The following is a 24,877-nucleotide window of genomic DNA, read 5'->3' as shown; positions in this document are numbered from 1 at the left end:
AGAAGTTTTTAAAAAATGAGAATTAAAAAAATTGCAATTTAGGTGTAGCACACACAAGCACCTATTGTGGTGCTGAGTTAATTATTTTTTGGCTCAACATCAGGCTGCCTTCTGGCTTAGAAACTGAGAAGTTCTGAAACAACAAAACGTTCAACAAGAGTCTGAAATTCAGCACTTCTGCTGTGCGCTGCCTGTGAGTAAATCAGACCTTACGGACATCATAAAGTACAGCACATAACCTCACACAAAGTTTATCAGTCCTAACTGATCAACGCAGTGAAGAGCAGGAAGATGTAAAAATTGGGGTACATGTTGTTTTCTCATCAGAGAAAGCTCGATCTCCACGTTTGGCAGCCGCAGTAAGACGTGTGCTTAAAGGGACCCGCGCAGAAATCACTCCCCAACTTCACGTATCCTCCACTTATGTATTTAAATTAATAACTTACTCCAACTTGCAGAATTCCTGGGAGAGAACATGCTAAAAAAATAAATTAAAACTACTGTGGCCAACGTGATATAGGACCATCATATGATTTGTCATCTATTTACTAACTCCTCCAGCTCATAAAGGTCACCCCTGACCCGCACCAGGCACATGCTATCAATTTTCCAGCCACGCTCCCCTCCCTACAGTACCAGCGCTTCCATCCACTCTACGCCTGGAAATACTTAATAAGATCAAAGCTTTTCTTCCTGCTACAAGAACAAAGAGAAACGCTGTAATAGAGCGATCTGCGCTCTCCAAAGAACAAAATCGAAACTCCATGCGAGTTATATTCCCTTTGCTCCAGGGGTACCGTACAGTTCATTTTACTTAAGCCTCATATATATCGCCACATAAAACTTCAAACGGATCGCCGCGGCCGAGGCGCAGACATGAAAGAGAAGCACGGCGGTGCGGCGGGCGGGCAGCTGGCAGCGGGACGCGAGGCGGGAGCGGGGCGGCAACGCTGCTCCCGCCGAGCCCGGGCAGCCGCCGCCTCCCAGCGCCGCGCGGGGCCTCGGAAGAAAAGTTAGCGGGCGAGGGCAGGGCTCGGCGAGCCGGGCGGAGGAGAAACGCCGCTTTCTCAATCGCGATCGATATCGGCGTCTCCCCGCGCACTATTCGGGGCTATTCCGAGCGCAGCCGCGCACCGCCCGGGCCGGAGCACGCAGCGCGCCTCGATTCGCACACGCAAGAAGCGGCAGCAGCGCTCCCGCGCTCGCGAATGTTCCCCCGCCCGTCCCGAGGGCGCCGCCCGCTCCGCGCGGCTTCGAGCGGAACCCCGGCCCGGCCGCGCCGCCGCAACTTCGCTTCTCTCGGGCCCGGCCCCGCCACGCTCCTCACCGCGGACTTCCGAGCCGTCCCCGCGCAGCGCGCACGGCCCCTCTCTGAGACCGCGGCCCCCCGCCCGCCAACAGGTTGCCCCCGGGCGGCGCGAGGCTCGCCGAAGGCTCGCGCTGCCCCGCCGCGGGGAACAAAGGCGGCCCCTTACCGTCTTGCCGTTATAGTAGTACATGAGGGAGCTGCTGCCCACGCCCGGCACGGGGTAGGCGCAGTACATGGCGAGGCGCCGGGCTGCAGCCCCACTGCGCCGCCTCCCGCCGCCACATCCGCCCGCCGCGCCGCCCGCGCGCGTCTCCGCGCCGCCGCGCGCCCCGCGCCGCTCAGAGGGCGCTACGCAAAGCGGGGCGGAACCATCGCGGGGCGGGGGCGGCCGGCGCGGGGCTCGGCGGGCCGGCCCGAAGGAAGGCGGCCGCGAGGCGGGGGGGAGAGGAGGGGGGGGGGGGTTGGGCGCGTGGAGAGCCCGGGGCGCGCGGCCACGTCAGCCGCGGGCACGCAGCGGGACGGACGCGCGGACGCGGCCCGGGCGAGCGCGGGTGCCGCTTTCCGCTCCGAAGGAAGCGGCGCGGCTGCGGCGGCCGCCACAAGTTGCCTCCAAGTTCGGCACGCGGCGCCGGGCCCCGGCGGCCTGAAACAAAGGGCCGAGCACAAAGGGGAGCACGAGGTCCGGCCCGGCAGGCTGCAGCCGCGTCTGCTTTGCGCGCTCCTCCGCGCTTTACCTTACACAGCGCGACGGCGGGCTGAAAACGTGACCTCGCGCTCTCTTTACATTGCGTAACACATTCCTGTATGGAAAAATAAAATTTGCATGTCCACGTAAGAAAGAGAAGGGGAAAAAAAAAAAATCCAACAAAAAACTTTGGCACGTGTCACAGAACTGTGAGTTACACAATGCTTCAGACGGGCTGCAGCTTCCAGCCCCCACGTCCCTCAGTATTCACACAGGATCCGTGCCAGTTCGCTCTGGTTTTGCTTTCTTCACTCAGCAGCGGCACTAATTAACAGACTGGGACAAGGCAGAAGCGGGCGAAGGCACAGCATCGCCTCCTCACCTCCCGACAAAAGCAGGAAAACGCTTCGGGGCAGGGGAAACGGCAGAGCTCAGCACAGCACTGCAGAAGGGACCGAGGCTGCACAACCCGCCTCGGTCAGTCCAGCACCATGTGCGTGTCACAGCTCTGAGCTATGGAGATCTGCGTGGGAACAGACGGACTGCAGAGGAATACTATGATAGACAAAAGCCTTAGGTCTGTTGTGCACCCCTTATCTTGGCACGTAACCATGCAGCACCTGTGAACTCACAGTACAAAAAATGACTACACCTCAAGCTGCAATCCCTCTTCAGTGAACTCTACCAAGCAGTTGTGAGACGGCTGTGCTCGGCACACACATCCTGCAGCTCACATCTGCTGAAGCACTCTCACATCTTCCCCCAACTCCAACTCTACGCCCACAGCCGCCTCGCCCTGCAGCCAGGCCAGTGCCCCACAGCTCCCCTGCACAAAGGCGCAGCAGCAGCTGCAAAAAGGAACATCGCGCTACTTCAGACTATTAAGCGCCAGCCCCGCAGAGCGACTCGCAGCTTCCTTCTTCCCCCAGGGACCACAAGGACTCATTCTGGCCCCCAGAGAAGCTGTAAGAAGCTTTGATTTGCGACTCACAATGCCATTCCTTAAATCTCACTATCGTTCGGGACTCCACAGATGAGATATGCTAAAAGATCTTTAGATCTTTGTGCGTGCTACTTCTCACAGCACACCGGACTTCAATCATTTAGACTCATGTAAAATGTGCTTTCAGCATTCAGGGGTTGGAAAAGAAAGCCTTTTTTTTTTCCTCTCTCTTCTCCCTCTCCCTCTAAAATAAATCAAGCACACAAACTTTACTTTTAGATTCAGTTCTTTGAAGTAAAGGCTGTCCTCAACCTCTCTGAAATTGCTCCCATACCTCCACATACACACGCTCCATTTTCAGAGCAGTTGTACTTAAGATGAAATCCCCTCTTCAATGCTAAACATGATGCACTTGTACTAAAAATAACTGGGTAGATGTTACAACCTACAGTGGGAAAGCTAACTTTCCAGCGTAGCACTGGGGTGTGGACATGTGCTCTTCACGTTATCCTGTACCTATACAGAGCAATTGTGATGAAAAACGCCCAGGTAACATTAACTGGTAACATTCACTAACACAATTAACATTTATCTGTACAAGGACATTACTGGCACTGCTCATCAGCACATGGGTAAGACAAAAACAACAGCAGAACCAATAAAGTTGGCTACTGCCACATCAAATACTGTCAGCTTGCAGACAAATTAGTTCAGTGAGTGGTACCTCCACAGCGATCCAAGAAACAGATTGGATCCTGGAATTATTCCCCCACAAATCAAACGTGATAATTTCATTTTACCAAAAAGGGAAGTGCTTGTCCTACCCTTGGCTACGTCGACGCGAATAAAATCTGAACGCACAGTACTTGAAATTCATCGCTGTACTTGCTCTACATCTACCACACCATTATTTCTCACGGTACTTTTGTTATGCTGATTCACTTAACGGGATCAAATCATAATTCCATCAAGCATATCAAACTTTAACCCACAGATGTTTACTTACACAACAATAGATGAAAAATAGACTGAAAATGGAATAATTTGAAAAGGCGAACACAAAGCAGCGACATTGTTACCAATAACTCTGCATTTGTAAGTTAATGTTTTGTGGCTGCAATTTTTTTAATCCCCGTTTAAGCTAAGCGACAGCTGCTCTGAAATTTGTTTTCTTAAGAGAATCATGTTGCAGTGCAATGAATCAGAGCTGGATCAGTGATACTGTACTCAAGGCAGTTGTTTACCCAATTTTCCTTGGTGACAAGTCAGGGGTTAATCTTATGACTCAGCCTGACAAAACAAGTCAGCTGGAGACAGAGCCAATTTTTTAAACTTGATTTCAGACAGACATGCCGTCAGCAGAGGAGCACTGAACTGACATGCACTTTGTAGCCTGAATTGTTTCCACTCACGACCCTGTACTGTGTGTCAAAAACAATAAGCTGCCCTTTCTTAAAGTATATAAAGAGATAACGGAATCTACTGCAAACTGAAATACTGACCTAATAATCAACCAAACTACCTGTATAAGAATGCTTTTAAAGAACATTTTGACAGTAAGTTCAGTTGTGAATGAATTGTACGTTCTTACTAAAACCAGCCTATGGCATGCACTACATTTCTGTCCAGAGCCACAAAGCAAACACACAATAAGCATATGTAACCCACCATCCAAATTCATTAAAAAAAAATAACAAAACAGCCATAATTCCTCTAGGTTGCTGAAAATTGTTCATCCTACTACAGAAAAGACAAATTTCTAAGTGTCTCAATGGACAAGAGCCACCCTCTGGTCAAACACGTTCCATAACAAGTCTGAAGCATCGTTATACTTTTAAAAGGCCTTTTACTCACAATTTTATTATTTTAGATGGGTGTGTTCAAACACAACAAGCAGCAAAAACATTCATAATTATTTATATCCAACTGTAAGGTGTAAGTCATACGTTCCCTTGGTGAGAGCTGGCTTCAATCTTTCTGAAAAATGGCATCTGGATATAAGCCCAAACCTGCTACTGATGGGACAACCCATCCTGTTCTTCATTTCTGGCTGGTTTCTCTGGGGCTGGGTTCATTTGCTACCTTTGGAAACGGGGCTCACACAGCTGCTCTATGAGGCTCCGCTCATCCTCACCCTGCACAAGGCTGGAAGTCGTTATCAGTTTCAACCATGTTTGAAGATGGAGCAGAAGTTTCAGAAGTGATAAAGTTCTTATCAGCTCCAAAAAACTGGCAACTGATGCAGAGGAGAGCCCAAGTGACGCTGCACTGCAAGGAGGCAATGGCAGCAGAAAGGTACACACATACACACATCTAAATTCACCTCCAGCAACTTCTCATTTGGAAGAGACAGAAAACAAGTAACAAATACTAATTTAATTGATATTACACCTCATCCATTATTAGCCCATAGCAAAGGTACAAGTTTATTTTGCGAGTTTCTTTGTTGCTTTTAGCAAAATACATTCCAGTTACCTACAGGGGTAAGGTAAAAAAAACTAAAGTAAACGTTTGGTTTTAAATGAAAGTCACAGTTACAAAGCTCCTCTGAGGATTTCTCCACACAGTATCGAATTTCAGGATTTTTTAATACAAATATTTCACCAAAGTGGAAAGAATGAGGAAAAGGAGCTATATATCACATTCCTCAGAACCAAACGCGGATAGTGTATTTGAAGAGGTTTAAAAACTTGTTCGGAACACACGGCGGGTAATACCTTAACACTGTTCGAACTCATCGCTTCGCTGGGAAGCCGCTCGCGCACGGACCCGCGTCCGGGCCGCCCCGCAGCTCACAGCGGCGCCTCACAGCCGCAGCTCACGGCCGGCCCGCAGCGCCCCCTGCCCTGCTGCCGGCCGCGCCGCGCTCTGGAGGCGGAGGCGCGACGGACGGCGCCCCCTGCCGGCTGGCTTTGGAACCGCGCCCCGCCGCAGAGCGGGCGGTCGGGAACGCCGAGCCGCAGCGGGCTCAGAAGGCGGCCCGTCAAAATGTGGGCCGCAAGTTGGCCCCAGCCTCTATTTTCCCGCACTCGTCTCCCTTTCTTTTCTATTTCAGCTTGCTGAAATATAGGGTTTTTTTGCAAATGGAGTTGCTCTATCAAACCCTAATGATGTCACTGCCTTTGTATGGCCGGCCCTATGGAAAGGCAGAGTGCAAACCATCACCAGCAGCCCTGGATTTTCGCACCACTAAATCCCACAAACACATCTCCCGAACACTGCAACTTGCCTTCTTTATGCATCCTCACCCCCCAACAAGAAGGTGCCAAAGATGGGAAGGATCGGTCTTCACCGATCCTTTTTAGTCCTTATCTATTGCGATAAAATACCACACTGATTTATGGTAATTAAAACATCTTCAGGTCAAGCAGGAGTTGTAGCAATTCCATGCAGCTCCTCCATGTAACAACACGAGCCGCAATTCAGACATTACTTTCTCAGAAAGCAGCTTTACAACACTGCACGGGTTCGATTCTTCCACGTGGATACGTGCTCTAATTTACAAGCATCTAATATGCTCATTTTGATGCGTTGTGAAAATGTAAAAAAATCTACAAATAAATCCAAACACAACAGAAGAATATCTGCACACTTACATATACATGCAAAGAATTTTCACAGGAGGTTTCTCAATAAAGCAACCTTAGATAATCTACCACAGTCCTGGAAACAGGATCTGACTGCAGCCAAAAAATGCTGCTAAGAGAGGGTTACATAAGTATCAGCACAAACCATCTGAACTCTCACAGCAGGACCTTGCAAAGGCTTGTTTAATGACAGCTAATTGCCTCTGACTTTATGTGCATAGCAAAGAACGGATGGGATGCAATAATCTGTGATCCGATCAATTTCAAGTCCCTCTCCTAAAAACATTATCCTTTGACTCAGATGGTAAAAGAATAAGCATAAAGCAGAAGAAAGACTGAACCATGAAGAAGCCACACGCTCTGCATTGGGTTATCCATAGGGGTTCGTTTGCTCACTTTTGTTACCGAAAAATGCCTTATACAACACCAGCAGCATCAGAGGCAGGGGTCAGACTTACTGACGTCTTTGTGTGCATTAAGTACTGAAGACAAGAATGACAGCTGAATGTGTCACTCGACTGCACAAGGCAATTCACAACACTCCAAACCAACTCTAAATGCTACTTCTTACATTTTGGCACCACAGCATTCTGTGGGAACGAGTCAATTACAACAGAGCACCGTCACTTCAGCAGTGTATCTACACAGGCTGCTCCGTGAGTTTTATTCAGTTGTACTTTTCAGAAAAGATCTGAAGACTTGGCAGAAACATCTCTAAGGAGGCTGCTTTACAACAGGCCACCTCAATGCACACTCAGCTTGTTAGTAGTGAAGATAATTCTCTGAAGAAAGTCCACTTGCTATGTGCTGTATTTTTTTTTCTGTATTACTTTTAATACAATTCTAACATTTAAGATCTCAAAAATTGGGTTTCAGTTAAACAGAGCAGTGAATCATTTCCACCTGTTTCAAAAACCCTCCTTTTAGCTCTGGGGAGGAACAGAAGTAAGACGAGCACAGAAGGAAGTAAAATCTATTTTTCTTCTAGCATCTTCAGTCACCATTAGTATCTCCATAACACAGCTCTTAAAATACGCTTCCCAAGCCCGAGCATGTTAAAAAAAAAAAAGACTGAAGTGTGTGGAAGTAATTCTATGCATGCAAACCAAGTTTCCTCTCACTATACTTGATAAAGAATTCTTGCAGTGTATTAGTACACATGGACAGTGTGGCTGATATAAGGAACCTCTACAATCAACTTTATATCATACTGATTTTACTGAAAAGCATCATGAGCTTAAATTTAGAAAGATCTATCAGAATATGGAAGAGGGTAGGTTTAGATACAAGGAAGAAATTACTCACTACTGAGGCAGTGAGGCCTTAGCACACGCTGCCCAGAGGAGCTGTGGGTGCCCCATGCCTGAATGTGCTCAAGGCCAGGCAGGATGGAGCTCCAGGCAGCCAATCTGGTGGGTGGAGTCCATGTCCATAGCATGGGATGGTCTTTATGGTCTATTCCAACCCATTCTGTGATCCTATGATATGGCTAAATAATACCGTGCTTTTGCTCATAGCACATCCACAATTAAATTACCATCCCCTGGTGTCTTTCCAAACAAGCTGTAATGTTCTCTCTACATACTGAGAAGTTCTTTGAAAACACTGGCTGGCTCTGTGCTCCTTCAAAGACCACCGATGAGTTACAGTTGGCTCAAGCCACGTGATGCTATTAAAATTTATCGACTTAGTTACAGTAACTCCTACAACAAGAAAAATTCTCAAAATTTGGAATTTCAGAGGACAACCTGTCACTGAACATTTAAAAAAATCTCTTCCTGTAATATAAAGGGCAGACAAATATCGGATCCTAGTTAACAGTTTAATGTAGTAGTTGCATGTCAACACAGAAAATGTTTTGGGGGCAATGACTTCATCACCACTTAGCCAACTTCAGATAGGAAAATTTAAAAATACATTTGCATGGTTACTTAGTTTTCACAGTCAAAGTTCAGGCTCCAAGCTGCATCCTCAGAAGTAACTCAACAATTTATTATCACTTGTGCAACTGTTTTTACTTTAGGCCCCAACTGGAACACATGAAGAAAGGCAAGACTCAAAGCAAATAATTTCATAAAATACGACTTGTATCTCGAAGAAACAGAAACAAAGTAGATTTATAGAAATCGTTATTTCTTAAAATATTGTTATTGGACAATTACCTAAGCATTATCTAAGAAATTAAATTACTAGAATATCCATTGACATGGTAGCCCCATACCAACACAAAAACACTGGAGAAAAATATCTCTAAGAAAATGAAATTTTTTAAAAATCCAGATTCTTACATTTTTTAAACATTAAATATGAACTATCTTTCCTGTGACTTTCCATGCCATAATCAGCACTACCTACTAGCTGAAACAACTTCATCTCTGCCACAATACACTGGCTTCTTACAAAGGCATGGCTAAAATAAGAACAGACAACAATCACATAATTAGTAACTCAATTTAGATTTCCTACGATCATCAGTTAAGTTTAGTTTTGTGTCATCTGCTAAATGAAATATCGCACTTTTTTTGGTAATCCATCATCTCATTGCAGCGTAGTATTCAGCACTGAAAACACTGAAACGTTGAGGACCGGTGTCTGAAAAATGCAGCACAGCTATCTTTGATTATTCACAGTAACTGCACTTCACTGCTCAGATTGCTATCGTGTTAATATAAATAAAATCTAATCAGCATTTGGCTGTCTTCATTAAGAAGAAAAATAAAAACATCTGAAAAATACTGCTGCTTAAATTTAACGCCTAGTAAGAGAAATGAGATAAATTCTTCATTTGCTAAAGCGATCTCTTTACCTGGCTAATGCTACTAAATATTAAGCATGCAAGTTTTATTACTTTTTGTGAATTACAGTAATAAATTACAAGGAAACTGCACTGCTATGTGTTTTAGCTTCTCTGAAATCTCATATATATTTTTGTTAATCTAGCAGAAATCATCTGCTAGACTGTAAAGCCACCCTACATAACACAAAACTGTTAAAATGTAAATTGCCAAACTATTTTTAGCTGCTGCTGAAGGGCTGGGGTTGGGGGAGGGGAAAAAGAGAAGAAAAAAAGAAAGGAAAAAAAAAAAAGAAAAAAAAGGAAGAAAAAGAATATTCCTGGCCTCGGGAATAATGATTTGAGGCATTGTGTTCATTTTGTTTATCAAGCAGCTATTCAGCCTCTAGTGGGGCCCAAGTGCTTATGCAAGCAAAAGCTTTTAAGAGTGCCTGCAGCTGCAATCCTGGCTTCCAGGTAGGCTGCAGGTTCAGAGCACAGCTGCCCCAGGCTATCCCCGCTATCGCAGCTCCATCTGCAAGTACGGTTAAAATAGGATTTCGGATCCAGGATTCGGTACACATCACCGTGAGCTGGGGGAGGGAGAAGGAGAAGAGAGGGAGGAGAGGACCGGGGAGATGCGAGGACTGGAAGACTCCATCCATACTCCAGACTTCATGCAAAATAAAAAGATCGGCCTCATTTTGCTCCCGCTCTATTACTGTTGCCTGTGCAGTATGTGCTATTCAGCCTATCCGGCTTTGAGTTATGACTCATCCGAGTGCACCTGCGCCCATGTGTTAAGTACTGCCAAATAAAAGCCCAACACGCATTTACACAACAAAGAGATGTACCCCGCAAGGCAGCGCCGCTTCCCCCTCCCCTCCTGTTTGTTCTGAGCAGGAAGAAAAATAATTCTGCCCTTCACTTCACTGGGGATTTTTCACTTCACGTGGATCTTTAAATGCAGATTCATTTATAAACAAATTTTCTTCCTTTTAAGAATAAAGCATATTTAATACCGCAGAACACCCCTATAGCATTAGATTATCACAGCCATTAATGATTTTTCCACCAAAACCCTTCCAACCTTTTTCATCAAAGCCCTTTATTCTCGAAGGATAAATTTTCAAGCAAAGAGGGATCAACAAACTAGTTGCTTGAAAGCTTTCCTGATGCTAGGCTGAAGTTAGGAAAGGCTTAATGAAGGCTTTAAAATCCACCAGGGCTTCACAATGAACATCTGACTCGGTGATTTATGCATATTAATAACCTCAGTCCTACTGAGGCAAGCTGAGCTGTACATGTCCTCCGAATCTTAATGTCTTCAGCTCCACTGGGATTATTACAAATGTAAATTTCTAAGATTCTCAGCTATTAATCTCTGTCTGTCCTCCTGTTCAGCAACATAATGACTAATTAAACATCAAAAGACCTGTACAGGAGATCTTCTTTGACAGCTCCTGGCCCAGCTCTCCTCCCAAGAGAGGAATTCAAATGACAGGGACAAGTGGGTAGGAGCATATGAGCAAGCTACAAATCACTGCTATGAAATCTAAAAATTACACATCAAATGTGTATTTAGTCCTCAAAAAGCACTCCCAGTCGCCTAGCAGAGCTGCTCATGTCCAGTGGATAGCTTTCCTAACGACAACTTAAGTAATTTGCATCTCAGCTAAACAGAGCCCAGCTTCAGCCCGCTTTACTTAGTCTAAGTAAAAGAATTGGTACTTACAGAAGAAGGCAAACCAGGGGGCACCTTTCTTACTTTCTTTGTCTGTAGGGGATCTGTACAGAGAAACAACACATTTCAATCTCTACACTATAGATGGAGAAGAATAACTAGCCACAGTTACAATGCAATTCTTACTATTTTAATTCAGGTGCTTTTTGAAAATTATTTTGTACAAATGAAATTTGTCATCAATACAAGAGGTACTTAAATATGTAACATACACATGTGCTTTTCTGATTTAACACTTGATAAACAATTGCCATTCCTTCCACAAGGAAAGCAGCTACCCCTGAGAACACCAATGCTGCTGGTATTGATGCCTCTGCACTCTTGAGAAAAATAAACTAACATTGTGAGATGTGTAATAAGAGAAGTGGACTGATCATCAACACATATTCTTTCCCTTTTCACATTTCTTAATAAAGACATAAATGTAGAAAACTGATATAAATTTCTATAGCATTAAGAATATACTGAGGTTGTAAATAATAGCAAATCTAATGATGTAATTGTTTTTCTTAAGCAACAAATATAACTCAAATTTTCATCTAACAGAAGTTGGAAATATACCTGCTTCCTTCTATCAATAAGAATTCACAAAACAAAAGTAGCCAGTGATTTCACTACCTAACTCCACAGTCTGAACCAGTCTAGTCACCTGCTAATAACACTAATCTGAATCGTATACATGCAAATTACAAGTTAACAGATGTTCTGAAAATGAATGTTACAATTTCTACAGCTGACCCACTGAGTCTTCAATTAAAACATAGGATTTCTATTTTTGTTTTAATTCAGAAGAGTATTATTACAATTTTAGCATAAGATACGACAAGATAAAAAATTACTCATTCCCAGGCGTAATAAATGCACAAAACTGCAGGTAAACATACTTGATGGATATATTTACTCTGATCATGCCATATGAGGTGTCTGAAAGGGAAGTGCTTTTTTGCAAGGTGTTTAAACTGCACACAGACTATGACCTAAAAGGGAACACTGGTTGATATCAATTAAGTTAAAGGAGCAAATTTAAAGAGAGTTTGTTGAAAACCCTGGATAAGCTGTAATTCAAATCTGCTTTATACCCTCAGACAGTAGTTTTATACCCTTTAACTAATCCATTAAAAAACAAAACAAAAACAAACAAACCTAAAACAGCTATTTCACATGTACACTCTCAAGCCCACCAGAAAAGATTCAAGATCTATTTTTTCCCTGGGATTTTGAAAATGCACTTTCATAGATTTTTAACATCCATCTTCTCATGTCCCAGGTTCCAGTTGGGCAGATTTAGCCATAACAGACAGAGGAATATTATGCTGCTACAGTTTGAAAAGATTTATAGCCCTTGAGTTCCCCATTCAACAAGAAATATAAATAGGAGTACTACCCTGAAAACATTACACTTGCCTTCATTATGTTTAATTCAATGATATCTGGAGCTTAAATTCTGCACAGTTTGAACAATAATCTCATTAAGCTACATATTCAAGTATATAATAGAAATGTGACAATCTGGGCTAGGATTCTCCCTCAGTTACCGTTTCATACACCCCCCCAACTTTCTGCAGATGTTACTGCCTGTGTCCAGCACCCAAAGTCATGCTGCAGCAGGCGCCCTGCTACCCACGGCCACAGCAGGTTGCTGTTTTATTAACTTTTCACTGAACTGATGGGGGTAAACAGTGTGACAATAACACAAGCCTTTTCTATGAAAAGAAACCAGCAAACAAAATATTTCACTGAAATTTCCTTAGATTGTTCTATCATAACAGATCTGAAGAGTGCCTGCATATGGTCTGCATATAGTAAGGAGCATGAATACTTCCAAAAATATTTGTAAAGAAAGGCAACCCCAGACTAAATGATGGCTGTCCTGACAACAGGTTAAATAAGCTGAATGAAAAAGCACCAATATGTAGGTATAGGCAAAGTTCCAAAGTCACTTTTTTATAACTAAAGGCTTAAAAAAAAGCCAACATGAAGCATGTTTAGGACTATTTCAATGCTTGCAGTTCGCAGTTTTTAGATAATACTAAAGTTATTTCAAGATTTGATGAAATGCCATTTTAGCTAAAGTATGTTTTAAGTTATATTGTTTCAGAAAGATACAATATAACTGTTTCAGAAAGAAAGAATGAGTTTCTGTGCTACAAAGAAGGAGGAGCATTCCAAAAAAATACACAGAACTAGAGCAATCAATGACATAAAACGCTAACATGGAAAATATGGTAGCTTTTAAACTACAATATCAGGTTACAGGGGTGTACATTTTTTGGGTTTCTTCTTTTAACTTGCATACTCAGCTATTTGGGATACTCCTGTAGCAGAGATGATAGAACAGCTGGCTCATTCTTGGTTCTCTAATGCAGCAGAAAGTCCTTAGAGCTATGAAATATTACCAGTGACTATGACTGAGAAGAAAAGTTCTATTTATCAACAAGCATCTCTACAGTGTAAATGCTCTTAAAGTATTATAACTATTTCTAAGTAGGTTCTTTCCTGCCTGTTCTGCAAAGTAGCTTAACTTCAGGATAAACTACTAGTCTCCAATTGCTAGCAACTTTAAAGGCATGTTGAACCAATTACAATGAACTATGTATTTCCCTGAATAAAGTTACTTTTAGCATATAAAAGGATAATTGTTTCACTTTTGTGTCTTTCTCCTACTAAATAACGGTAATGACCTCAAGGTCAGGCATTTCCAGGAGTTAATGATGGCATGGGTTAAGGGCACTCAGCTGGTCATCAACTCCTATCCATCTGTCATTATTGCTTTTGCAATTAAGGGTTGTATTGCAGTTTCTTGTTTGTTTTATAAGCAACACCGATCAGTGTCAAATTCAAACTAGCACCTCACAGAAAATTTTAATAATTCTGCTCTCTCTTACAGCATTCTGCTGTAATTTCAAGTGCTCAGTATACAGCCATCTCCAGTACACAGGATGAGCTGCCAAAAAAAAGCAAGTCTGCAGAGATGTGTCACAAATGAAAGTTGGTGTTACTCACCAAGAGCTGGCGAGTCATGAAGTGGTCTTCGGCGCTGATTTGTGCCAGAAAATGGGTAGTAGGTTGTCCCAGGTTTCCCCGAGGATGACAGCTGACCTGGACTTCCAAGTCCCATATCTGACCGGAGCAGGCTAGTCTGCAAAATATACAGAGGAGAAAAAAATTCAGCTCTGTAGCAATTAAGCTGTTAATACATCATGCTAACAAATTATTAAATGCATACAATATGCTATGTAGGCATTTACTGAGTTTTCAGTGAAGGCCTTTGAGTTCAGAAAGTATCACATAGCATAATTCAGAAAGGAAGAGAAAGTTTGGCTGTAAGCCTCCAAACAACAGAATCACTTCTTTAAAGGGTCTGAAAGAATAATCCACAGTTGAATTGTTAACAAAAATCATAATACGTTGTTTAATTTTCCAAATAGCATCTAATATACTATACATTATAAAGATAATTGAGAAAAACTGCTCAATTTACCGTGTGACATCAGGTTTTAGTATGCATTTAGAAATCCAGTAACATTACATTCATAAAAAAATGTAATAAATATCCCCCAAAAAATCACAAAGGCAAAAGAGATAACAGATTAACACAGAATATAAAACCTCACCACATTTTAAAAGCTTCTCCATGTTATTCAAACATATTTTGTTTCCTTTTTCCTTTTCAACTTCTGTGACACTGAAGTGAGCACTGGTGATTTATGAGATTATGTTTTTTCATGGGTGGTACCACGCTTAACTTTTAGTCCAACAATCCACAAACACTGGGTTGAAACCCGAAGAAATCTTTTGTGAAGGAAACATAAACCAAGCAGTGAAAATGGACTCACTGGAGCTTTAATGCTGAATGTTGCATACAGCTTTCCACTTGCACTAACATCCACAGCTAAATCTCTGTATTTTGCTTTTCATACACTCAGAATGCAAGTGCTTTAAGGTCACACAAACTATTTGATGTTCATTTCTTCGTTCTAGGTCATTACGCAGTCCAGTCCTCATACACAGGAGAAGTAAAACATATGGCTGCTGGTTGGCAGGATAACAATCATGTCTGCCTACATTCAACCTGTGCTAGCATTTCAATCATCAGATGATGCAAGATAAAAACCCCTGACTGGATTAACATTTACACCAAAACCAGCCTGAGCTGTCACCTACTTAAGTTTCCTCCTTTCAGCCCCACAGTTCCCAAGTTTTGTTTTCTTTCCTCCTCCACCCCATATGCTCCCAAAGCTGCAGCCAGGCTCTGCAGGCAGCACAGCTGCAGGCCCCACAATGGCAGCAACTGCTCAGCACTGCAGCTTCCCAGGCTGCAGCAGCTCAGCGTTGCATGCACACACCATTGCTTCTCGTTCTCCTCACCTGCCACATTATGGCCCAAGTAGGAATCTTGGACAATACTTTGTGAAAAGCGCTTCTTCTAAACCATCACTGTCAAAAAATAAAGACTAATGCTGTAAATCTGGTACTTATCTCAGGACTTCACAAAAAGTAAGATGATCTCCAGCCCAGGATTACCCAGAACTGAAGGAAAGTTTCCTCACAATAGCTCCCACGGAAGAAGTGCTGTGATAGCTCTCTCATGTAGCAGAAGCAAGGCCCCAGTGACAGACGAGAGATGTTGAGGTTGGGAGGGACCTCTGCATTCTGTATACAGACCAAGTAAATCCCAAACTGTGCAACCCGTTATTCAGAAGACTCCTAGCTTACACTGTGTTTGGTAAAGAGTTTTTATTCCTCTCAAGTACAACAAACAACAACCACAACCAACCAAAAAAAACCAAACCAACCGACCAAAAAGCACCACCCAGAAACCAGAACCCTCTTCCGCCATTTCCACCATCAAATGAGGCATCTGTTTAAAATTTCATAATTGTTCCCAAGTCTTCCCAAATAAAATAAAAATAGATGTCATTACTTCATCTTATTGATTTTTCTGCCTGTCTGAACCAATTGAGAAGCAATATTGATTAGGACTGATCCTTTCCTAAGGGCATCTGATAAAGAAAGGAATACAGAAATACCTCTGAGGATAGCAGAAAGGCTTTGTATTACCAGCACCGAGCTCCTCCTGCCTAGCTGCCCCCAGCCCCTGCACAGAAGCAGATTGGTTACACAGAGTTTGCAACATTCTCCATAGAGCACAGTCACTCTCAATCCGAACCTCATCTGCCAAGTACGAATCCAATTACTAAAGAATAATCAATGACTGGTTATTCTCCTGAACACTGCTGAGTTGGATTGCTCTTATAAATAAAAAGGCAGCGTCCTTAAAGTTTTGCGTGTTCGGATTTTGTAAGGCATATTTCCAGCTTTGAAACAAACAGGAACTTATTTAAAACAGTATTCTCCCAAGGGAATGCGTGTTCAATAACTAATCTAAGAAAAACAAACCACACCCTGAAAAGACTTTTATTACAATTGACTAAGAATATAACAATCCCCATTCCAAAGATACTGGAAGAGAGAAAAGAGGTAAACATGCTGCTTTACTTTTCAAGATAATCTCTTTCAGAAAAAGCCGAAGTTTCGATAGCCTCAAGGCAAACGGCATGACCTGAGCCCCAAAATAAAGGCACATTTTAAAAAACAAAACTGAACAAGTACCAAGGGCTGCTATTTAGACAAACATAATACAGGGGTGCCTCTCCTGAAAGCTATTTTCAGAAAAATGAAATGCAACAAAGTCACGTACTCAACTGCTGAAATGGTGAGATGGAAGGAAGAGAATCGGATCTACATAGGAAGGATGAGCAGCACCCTGGCAACATCTCTGTATCTTGAAGCATCTTTGCCACAGACAACAAGTAAGTTTGTACTGCAGCTGCATTTATCTCCAAGCAAAGCTAGTTTCCTTTCAAACTAAAAAATTAATCAACCATATGCTTATATCAAAATGGTATGCCTGAGTTCAAAAGAAAGAGCTCCTCACTCAACACATTTTAAATGGTTTTAAAACTGATTCCTTCAAAGATTCAAAGAGAATACAAATAAGAAACAATTTGACTATTTTGGAAGTTTTCTTTTACACAGTCTAACTCTTCCAGCCTCTACAATCCCAGTGGCACAATTTGATGCCAAAATACCACTCTGCCTTCAGTGAACTCTAAGGACACTGGCCAGCAGAGTTCTAATATGTTGGTAAACAACTCTTTGATTTCCTTGCTTTGACAGTAAAAAATTTCGACAAGTAAAAACCTACAGATGTCCTTATACAACACTCCTTGAGGGTCTCAAGCGTTTGGGTTATATGCAGATAGGAAAGCCAAGCTATGCTGAAATACATACGAGCATTTATTCATTTATTTTAAACAAATACTATCCATATGTTATCTTATTGCATATTAAGTTTTACCATTTCAAAAATCTGTTATATACAGTTGGCTTTGTGATTCATTCCAGGAATCAGCCTTTTTAGTGGTTCAAATCTTGCTTATGTTTACTTTTAAAATGCAAACCTATTAGCAAATACTTTAAGAACTAAGATTCCTGTAGCAGACAAAGCCAAATTGTGAAACAGTATGATCCAAACACAACTACGTGCCTTCACATTATTCATTCTTTTCTATCAAAAGAATAGCATGGTTGAGAATAAAAAGCAATAGCCCCTTACACGCAACCAATTACGACAGGGCTATTGTGTTGGCATAAAAATGCATTCTGTTCTGGAAATGAGAGTTCACAGAATCATACAAAAACCCAAGCTGGGAGGGGCTCACAGGATGTGATGACACACGGATCCCGGCCCCACACAGGACCACCTGAAAAATCAAACCCTATGTCTGAGAGCATCTGTGTCCAAATGCTCCTGAACTCTGGCAGCTCGGGGCTGTGCCCTCTGCCCTGGGCAGTCTGTTCCATGCCCACCACCTTCTAGTGAGCCTTTCCTTACTTCCCAGCCTGGTTCTCCCAACACAGCTCCATGCTGTTCCCTCACTGTTCTCACTGTCACCAGACAGCAGAGCTCAGCGCTGCCTTCCGCTCCCTGTGAGGAACTGCCATAGGCCTCCCCTCAGTCTCCTCTGCTCTGAGCCAAGCAAACGTGGGGACCTTGGCTACTCCTGACACCTCAGACACTTCACCGTCCCTGATGGCCTCCTCTGGAAACACTGCAATAGTTTAACATCCTTACACTGTGTCATCCAAACGGGCACACAGTGCACAAGGTGAGGCTGTGCTAGCAGTGGCACAACGGCCCCAGGCACCCAGCTGAAGCATCAGGCCTGGTGCACCCCTGCCCTGCTGCCAGCCATGCCCTTTTGGCTCACAGTGCACACTGATGACCAATGTGCAACTTGCGATACGGCAGAAACCCCAGATCCCTTTCCACAGGAAAGAGTTACAACTCCCCTCTCACCTCAATAAACTAGTCAACTAGTTTTTATTTTTCCAAGCTTTTGGAATTGGCTTCTTTTTCAAGAAGTTTATGCATTCGGTCCCAGTAGAGAGGCTCCTACTTAAGGGGGGCAAACAGTCAAAGCACTTAAGCGTTTATATAGCAATTGGGGCTTAGATACATCATTTCACTACAGCAAAATAACTCAACAATACTCATCTCAATCCAATCCTCATTTCCTGACTAGCAGGCAGAAGGCAGCTGCACAAATTCCATGAAAGAGAGAAACTAGGACATACTTGGAGACAAACTCACTCAGCATTTCTCAGAATTATGCAGAACAGGCAGTAGAAGTGCAGCTCCTGTCTTACTGTAAGCCCGAAATACTGCAGTAACAGAGCAGAAGCATTTTGTTGCTTTGATTGAACAAGATGATGGATGAAGACTTCAAGTATGCATAAAGTGTGTCCTGATACTTTGTATGTCTTGCCCTATGAACACATCTGACAACATGCACGCACTAGTTTAAATGAATACAGCAAAATGGAGAAGTCAAACTCTGCTAAACTTGCAAGGTCCCCCACTTAAATTGTGCATCTTGTTACTGCAACTTCAAAGGAAAAGCTAGCACAAAATTAAACATGGACAAATAATTGCTCTGTGAGATACTAGTGCAGCACAGAGGACTGGGACGCAAATAACCATTCACCTGAGTTCAACAGAATCCAGTTTAAGCCAAAAATACAATTAATACAGAAAATGTCCAATTTCACTTCATGTAAGTCCACAAACTTAGGCACCTCTAATGAACATGCACTCCAACATAGGAGGTGAATTTGGAAAAAATAACCAACACTGACATATAACGTAAATTCATTTCAAATTTAAATTCTAGAGATATGTTTGCAATTACGAGTACGTCGTTAAAGAATCTCATCCTCAGAATACCATCAAATTGTAATGTGAAATAGCGTTACCAGTCTGAGAACAAAGGGACCTTGAATGAGTAATCAATAGCAACTGGCAGAAAATGAGGCATTAATTATGATCCTCTCTAGCGTTTTGTCTCAAACAAGGTTTCATTAAATATATTGTGCTAACCTGTACTTCTTCAAGCCATTACCAATAGATTTGATCCATTTTTCGTCTTTCAGGAGTAGAAACAAATCAGAATTAAAAAAGCAACAACAACAAAACGACTGAAGCGTTATATGATAACTTAAGTATTTTTTCTTGATCAATTTAAAGGAAATCAGGGGTTGCTAATAAAACACCTCAGGAGAGGGTCCTCTAACAACACACTGATAATTGCAAACATATTCCTCATTTTAAAAAAGATACTTAGATCTTATAATCTCGATGTAGTCTCTTGAAAATTTAATTATCATCTCCTATACCTAAAGTATCATGCAGGTTTGAGAAGATAATGACAGTCATCCATCAACTGCATCCTGCCAGTGTAATCACGCTAATCTAGCTCACTGGAGTAAAAAACAGCTACCTAGGGTACTAAACACTAAAGTGATGCAACATCATAAACAAAACAACAGATATTTAGTTCTACTGTCTTCCTAATTAACATTAACTCTGAAAAATACCAAGGTATCAATATATTGCTTATTCCACGTATATGCACTGCTACGGATAATCTGTTCACGTGCATGCAGTATTACTGAGATGGAGCACAGGAACAGAGAAGAAAACACCACAGGAAGAAGTTTATGCACATTTTTTAAGCAGTGGGAGCAGTAAAGATTAAATGTGAAGGGAAAGAAACATTCTGCATTTCCTCCACATCTAAACAACTTTAAAACACCCAATCAATACAACTATTTTAAACAAATACCTTCCTTCTCTTATGTGACAATGGTTTCCCCACACCGATATCACATACTTGCAAGACTACAAATTCTGTCTTCCACTTCTAAAAGCAGCACCCTGCTGATGTCAGTGTCCAGTCCCTGAGGTTATGCTGGCTCAGCTTGTCTTTACTCATTCCCCCAGGCAAGGTATTTTTGCATTGCTCACTGCGATCTAGCAAGGCATTACTAAGCATTGTGATTACAGGTCAGGCTCCTTCCCTTTGTATCTTTTCGCTACATTATGAAAACAATAATTTGAATGTCTTCCTTACTGTGACAACACAAAAGCAGGAGGTTTGGGGGGAGAACTGCAAAATGTCAGAAAGGAAACAGCTGAGGGTTTATTCTTTTTTTTTTTTTTTTTTTTTTTGTACAAGCCTTCTCTCTTCTCTCCCTGTTTACAATACACAAGCGTGATAAATCAATAATATAAAAGGCCTTCTGCTGAGTCTTATTTACAGAAGAGAGCTATAAAGGATATATAAGGTTCAAACTATCCTTGCACCTGCTTCTCTCTCTCCCTCTCTCTCCCTCTTCATTTTCAGCGAAATAATTCTAGAAGATTTCACACGGTTTGTAGAATGCTTCATTTACATGGTGAGAAAGCTGTGTATCCCCTCTCCTACACAGTCAAGCACTAAGTTAGAAAATGTGTAAAATAATGAGGGTTCAAAAAAATACAGCAACTGTTGGGACTTAACATGCAAAACACGTATGTTTTCATATATGATCAAGTGAAAGGTAATCCCAACACAAGGCTAGTCAATGGACTGGCAAGCCCAGTGAACACTTATCTTCAGATAAAGTAGTGCTGTCCCATCTACTCCCAGTGAATGCTGTTATTCTTCTCCTCCTTTTCTTCAGAAACCTGTGGCATTAGAAGCACTATCATCTTGAAAAACACTCTGCTACACATTCAAAACCAATGCAAGATGGATGGCTTAGTTCCATGAAAGAGGAGTCAAAATGGAAAATCATCTTATTTCTTTCCATTCACTGACAATCTGTTCAAGCCCCACTCCTTGCCCATCTCAGGCAGTAACTGCTAAACAACAGGCTGCTTACGTTACTCTTAATTCTGCCTTCCCAGTTCCAGTTTTCATCTTGAAAGCAATAACCTCTGCAGGTGCAAAATCTGGGATGGAACATTCTCTGAAGAAAGGGAAAGAAAATGGCAGCTCAGCCTGTTAGAGTAGTCAGAAACATAAAGAATAAACATTGCAAGAAAATCCCAAGGGCAATCTACCCCATTAAATCCAGCTACAGTTAAGAAAACTGAGCTAATCTTTCCCTTATTCTCCAATAATACTGTAAATATGTCACTGAAATGCACCCAACTCTGAGGCAGGAGGAACTACATTCTGCAAATAAATTAATAAATTAGAAATTCTGCATTCCACAGTGTAAAATGCTTCTTACTTCCCTGTACAGCAAGGTTTAAAATATATCTACTGATTTATAGGACATCTGTAACCTTCAACATAATCAAACAATCAAAAATTAAAACAAGGCAAGGAAATCTGCTAATTCTAAATAGTGTGAGAAAAAGACAGGCAAGCACGAACACAAGTTACAGTTTGTCTGCTTCTTGTAGATAGTTAAAATGATTTCTCCCAAAGCTGCTTCTCCTTTATAAATAGCATCCCTCAACCCTGCTGACTAATTCCCAACACCTGCTACCCACTTTGTTCAAGGGGATGTCTTCCCTGATTAACTTCAGGTGGACACCTCTAGCTCTGGAAAAAGAAATTGAGTTTATGCCCAGTACTTTTTTAAAAAAAAAACTTTCTAAGAAGGTTCTGCCTGCAAGCAGCTCCCTATCTGCTGAGAGACAGATTTTCCCAGTAGCACAAGCAGTAATTTGCTTCTAATTAATCATAATCAAGAGAAAGTAACTTGATTTTACTTGAGAAGTAAAAGGAAGCAAAATAAAACTTATGCTTTTAAAATGTATCTCTCTCAGCACCTCCTCCTTTTAAGAAAGTATCAGCTACAGCATCCAGGGTTGCTACTTTAGTTAACACTGTGTCAGCTTCCTTCAGAAGATGCATTTCTAACAGGCCCACAGCTCAGACTGGAAAATCTGCTTTGAGAGATTCTTGATGTCAAAGGCGTCAGAGAAGAAGAGATTAAAAAGAAAATTTACAAAATAAAATCAGTTTGTTGGCTTTTAAGTTATTTGGTACTAACTCTCCTCCCCCCTCTCATACTTAAATATGTATGTATATATATACTTCCGTAACTCAGTACTGGATATAAATAGGCATTAAGGCATCTCTACAGATCCTTAAAAGAGGCAGGAAGGACCCACTTGTAGCCTTTTCTAAGGCCACACAGATAAGAAAGGCCCAGAACACCATGTACTTTTCTGCATCACTCGAAAAATCCATCTAAAACATCGAGGAGGAAAAGCTTTCTTGTTTAATAGACACTTCAGTTTTAAAAAAGAGAATGCATTTTGTTTCCACAGCTGATGCAATCTGACAGGTTTCATTAGCACTAAAGTAAATTCTAATACATCTTCTTTATTTCATTACAAAATGGGAACCCCTCTGTGGCATATGTGCTATTTTATAATTAGATTCACAGCCTACATTTTTTTTCCTTATTATATATATTTCCTTATGCATTGAAATGTATATTCTGCATTTTTAAATATGAAGCAACTACTAATTTATTCCACTACCTGCCATTTGAGAAGAAAAAAAAAAAAAAAAAAAGCCCAATGGGATTTGAAACACCCCAGCCATGTGCCTAACAGAGAGAATTACCCAACCTCTAGCATCCCTTGCGCTGCACCATTACTTCCTGTTCTCAACTGTGGTCTAAAGGTGCCTATTTCTCACTCTTAGTGTAACTATCTGAATTTTTGTATTAATCTGAAGCCTTTAATTAGTTGTTTGTTTGCCCCACAATACCACAGGAGCAGAAGGCACAGCCTCAGCCAGAGTAACTGTCTGATCACTTCTCCCAAGGAAGACAAGTAGGGTCAGAGCATTAGAGATGAGCAATTAAAAAGTTTCAGGTATGAACAGAATTCCCACAGAAAGAAATCAGAACTCCTGAAACTTCATAAACGTGCATAAGAGAAAAGTGCATTTCTCAAGTTTGCACATCAGGTTACCAGGAAGAAACTAAGAACTGATCATTAGAGCGATGGAGAAACATCCGACGTATTTGTTCTCAACAGCTGTCCAACACCTAGGGCCTACCATGCCTCGGCATACAAGGGCTGCTCCAAAAGTAACACCTCCTATTTTACTACACGGGCACATGACATCAGAGGCAGATGTTGGTGGTATGACAGCAGACTTCCCACCAATACGGAATATTCATTACATGTTGCTGCTGTCTAACAGATGGCAGCAGAGGGGCAGTCTGACAGAATGGTGTCTGACTGCAAGTGCACATGAAGCAAAGGCATAGAACTGAATTCCTTCGTGTGGAATAAACTGCACCCGCTGACATACATCAATGCTTGCTGAACCTTTAAGGAGCCCAAGCAGTGGATGTCAGCACAGTAAAGTGTAAGTGGTGCGTTTTAGTGGGTCACCTCTGCTGGTACACATTGTTAGCAACATACGCTGTTCATTGCTGACAAAAATGCATAGCTAGTGGTGGTGACTCCACTGAGTTACCAGTCGAAAAAGAATGTTTTGTAGCTGAGAATTTGCTCTATCAAGCAGTGTTATTGTGCTCTTTGTATATGTTGTAGTTTCCGTGGAAATAAATAGGAGGCATTACTTTCAGAGAGACCTATCCATAAAGCCGTGGTGAAGCATGTTAGTGACATGGTGCAACAGCCCTTGTACTAGAGTAAGGGACCACTAGAAAGCTGGCTAAGCATTCCAGGAGCACCTGCAAAGACAGATATCCATGCTGCTGTTTGAGGGCGACACTTGCAAATGGAGAAATTTGTTTGGAAACTTTCATACACATGTGAATAACAGCCACATTTTAAGCTGTGATTTGTGAAAAACACCCTTTTCTTCCTCGACTCACATTTTAAGTAACATCTCAGCTGCCATATACCAGCAAAGCAATATTCTACCCCAGTATTCACAATCACTCATTTTTTCACCTTCAACTTTTTTGTTCTTAAAAAAAAAACCATGCATTTTGAATTATATTTTTCATACTGTTTGCTTTTCCATTTGTCAGCAAATCTCATTTTTGCTTTGCATGTATTTTCATACATACTTATCTCCTAATGTACTCATGTCTGCATGCTTCTTCTTCCATTCTACTTGACATTTTACTTAAAAAAAAAAAAAAAAAAAAAAAAAAAGTCAAATCTTCTGTGTTCTACTTTACACATCTTACAGTTATGTAACTTAAATATATAAAGAATACTTTTTGAGTTTGTGCTATTCAGAATTCTATTCCCTTTTCCTCATGCAGCAAGCTAGTAACTACATCCTGCATTGGATACCTGCTTTCATTCTGCCTCTCTGCTTTACCAGGAACACAAAGTCTGCCATTTTTGCCTACGCACATTATGAGCAAGTTTCTATGTTTCCTCTAGACAACTCAAATTTGTCATCAGAATAGCCAGGCAGCAAGCAGTATGTGCCTTATTTTCAGTTGCAGTTGACATTATACAGTCTCCAGCTTGTGACTCATATACAGCCT

The 24,877-nt window shown here is 41.9% G+C and overlaps 1 protein-coding gene across 8 annotated transcripts in view; it reads right to left on the bottom strand.

Annotated features, from left to right (window-relative positions):
• The window catches only part of TCF12 (transcription factor 12), a 151,166-nt gene that overhangs the window by 37,781 nt on the left and 88,508 nt on the right, over window positions 1–24,877 (bottom strand). For 5 of the 8 annotated variants that reach the window (XM_042824408.1, XM_042824409.1, XM_042824410.1 and 2 more), the window contains exons 7-8: window positions 14,045–14,180; window positions 11,033–11,085 (exon numbers count right to left, since the gene is read on the bottom strand). In XM_042824408.1, the coding sequence (XP_042680342.1) occupies window positions 11,033–11,085; window positions 14,045–14,180 (189 nt within the window). Of the gene's footprint in view, window positions 1–1,475; window positions 1,579–11,032; window positions 11,086–14,044; window positions 14,181–24,877 lie in introns of those variants that run through there. The other 3 variants (XM_042824413.1, XM_042824414.1, XM_042824416.1) reach the window with 1 other exon arrangement.

This window comes from Centrocercus urophasianus, unplaced genomic scaffold, assembly GCF_019232065.1.
Source record: "Centrocercus urophasianus isolate 14NV4802_14NV808 unplaced genomic scaffold, USGS_Curo_1.0 seq_23, whole genome shotgun sequence".
In the NCBI taxonomy this organism is placed as follows: domain Eukaryota; kingdom Metazoa; phylum Chordata; class Aves; order Galliformes; family Phasianidae; genus Centrocercus; species Centrocercus urophasianus.
This window is presented reverse-complemented; position numbering and strand designations above follow the sequence as displayed.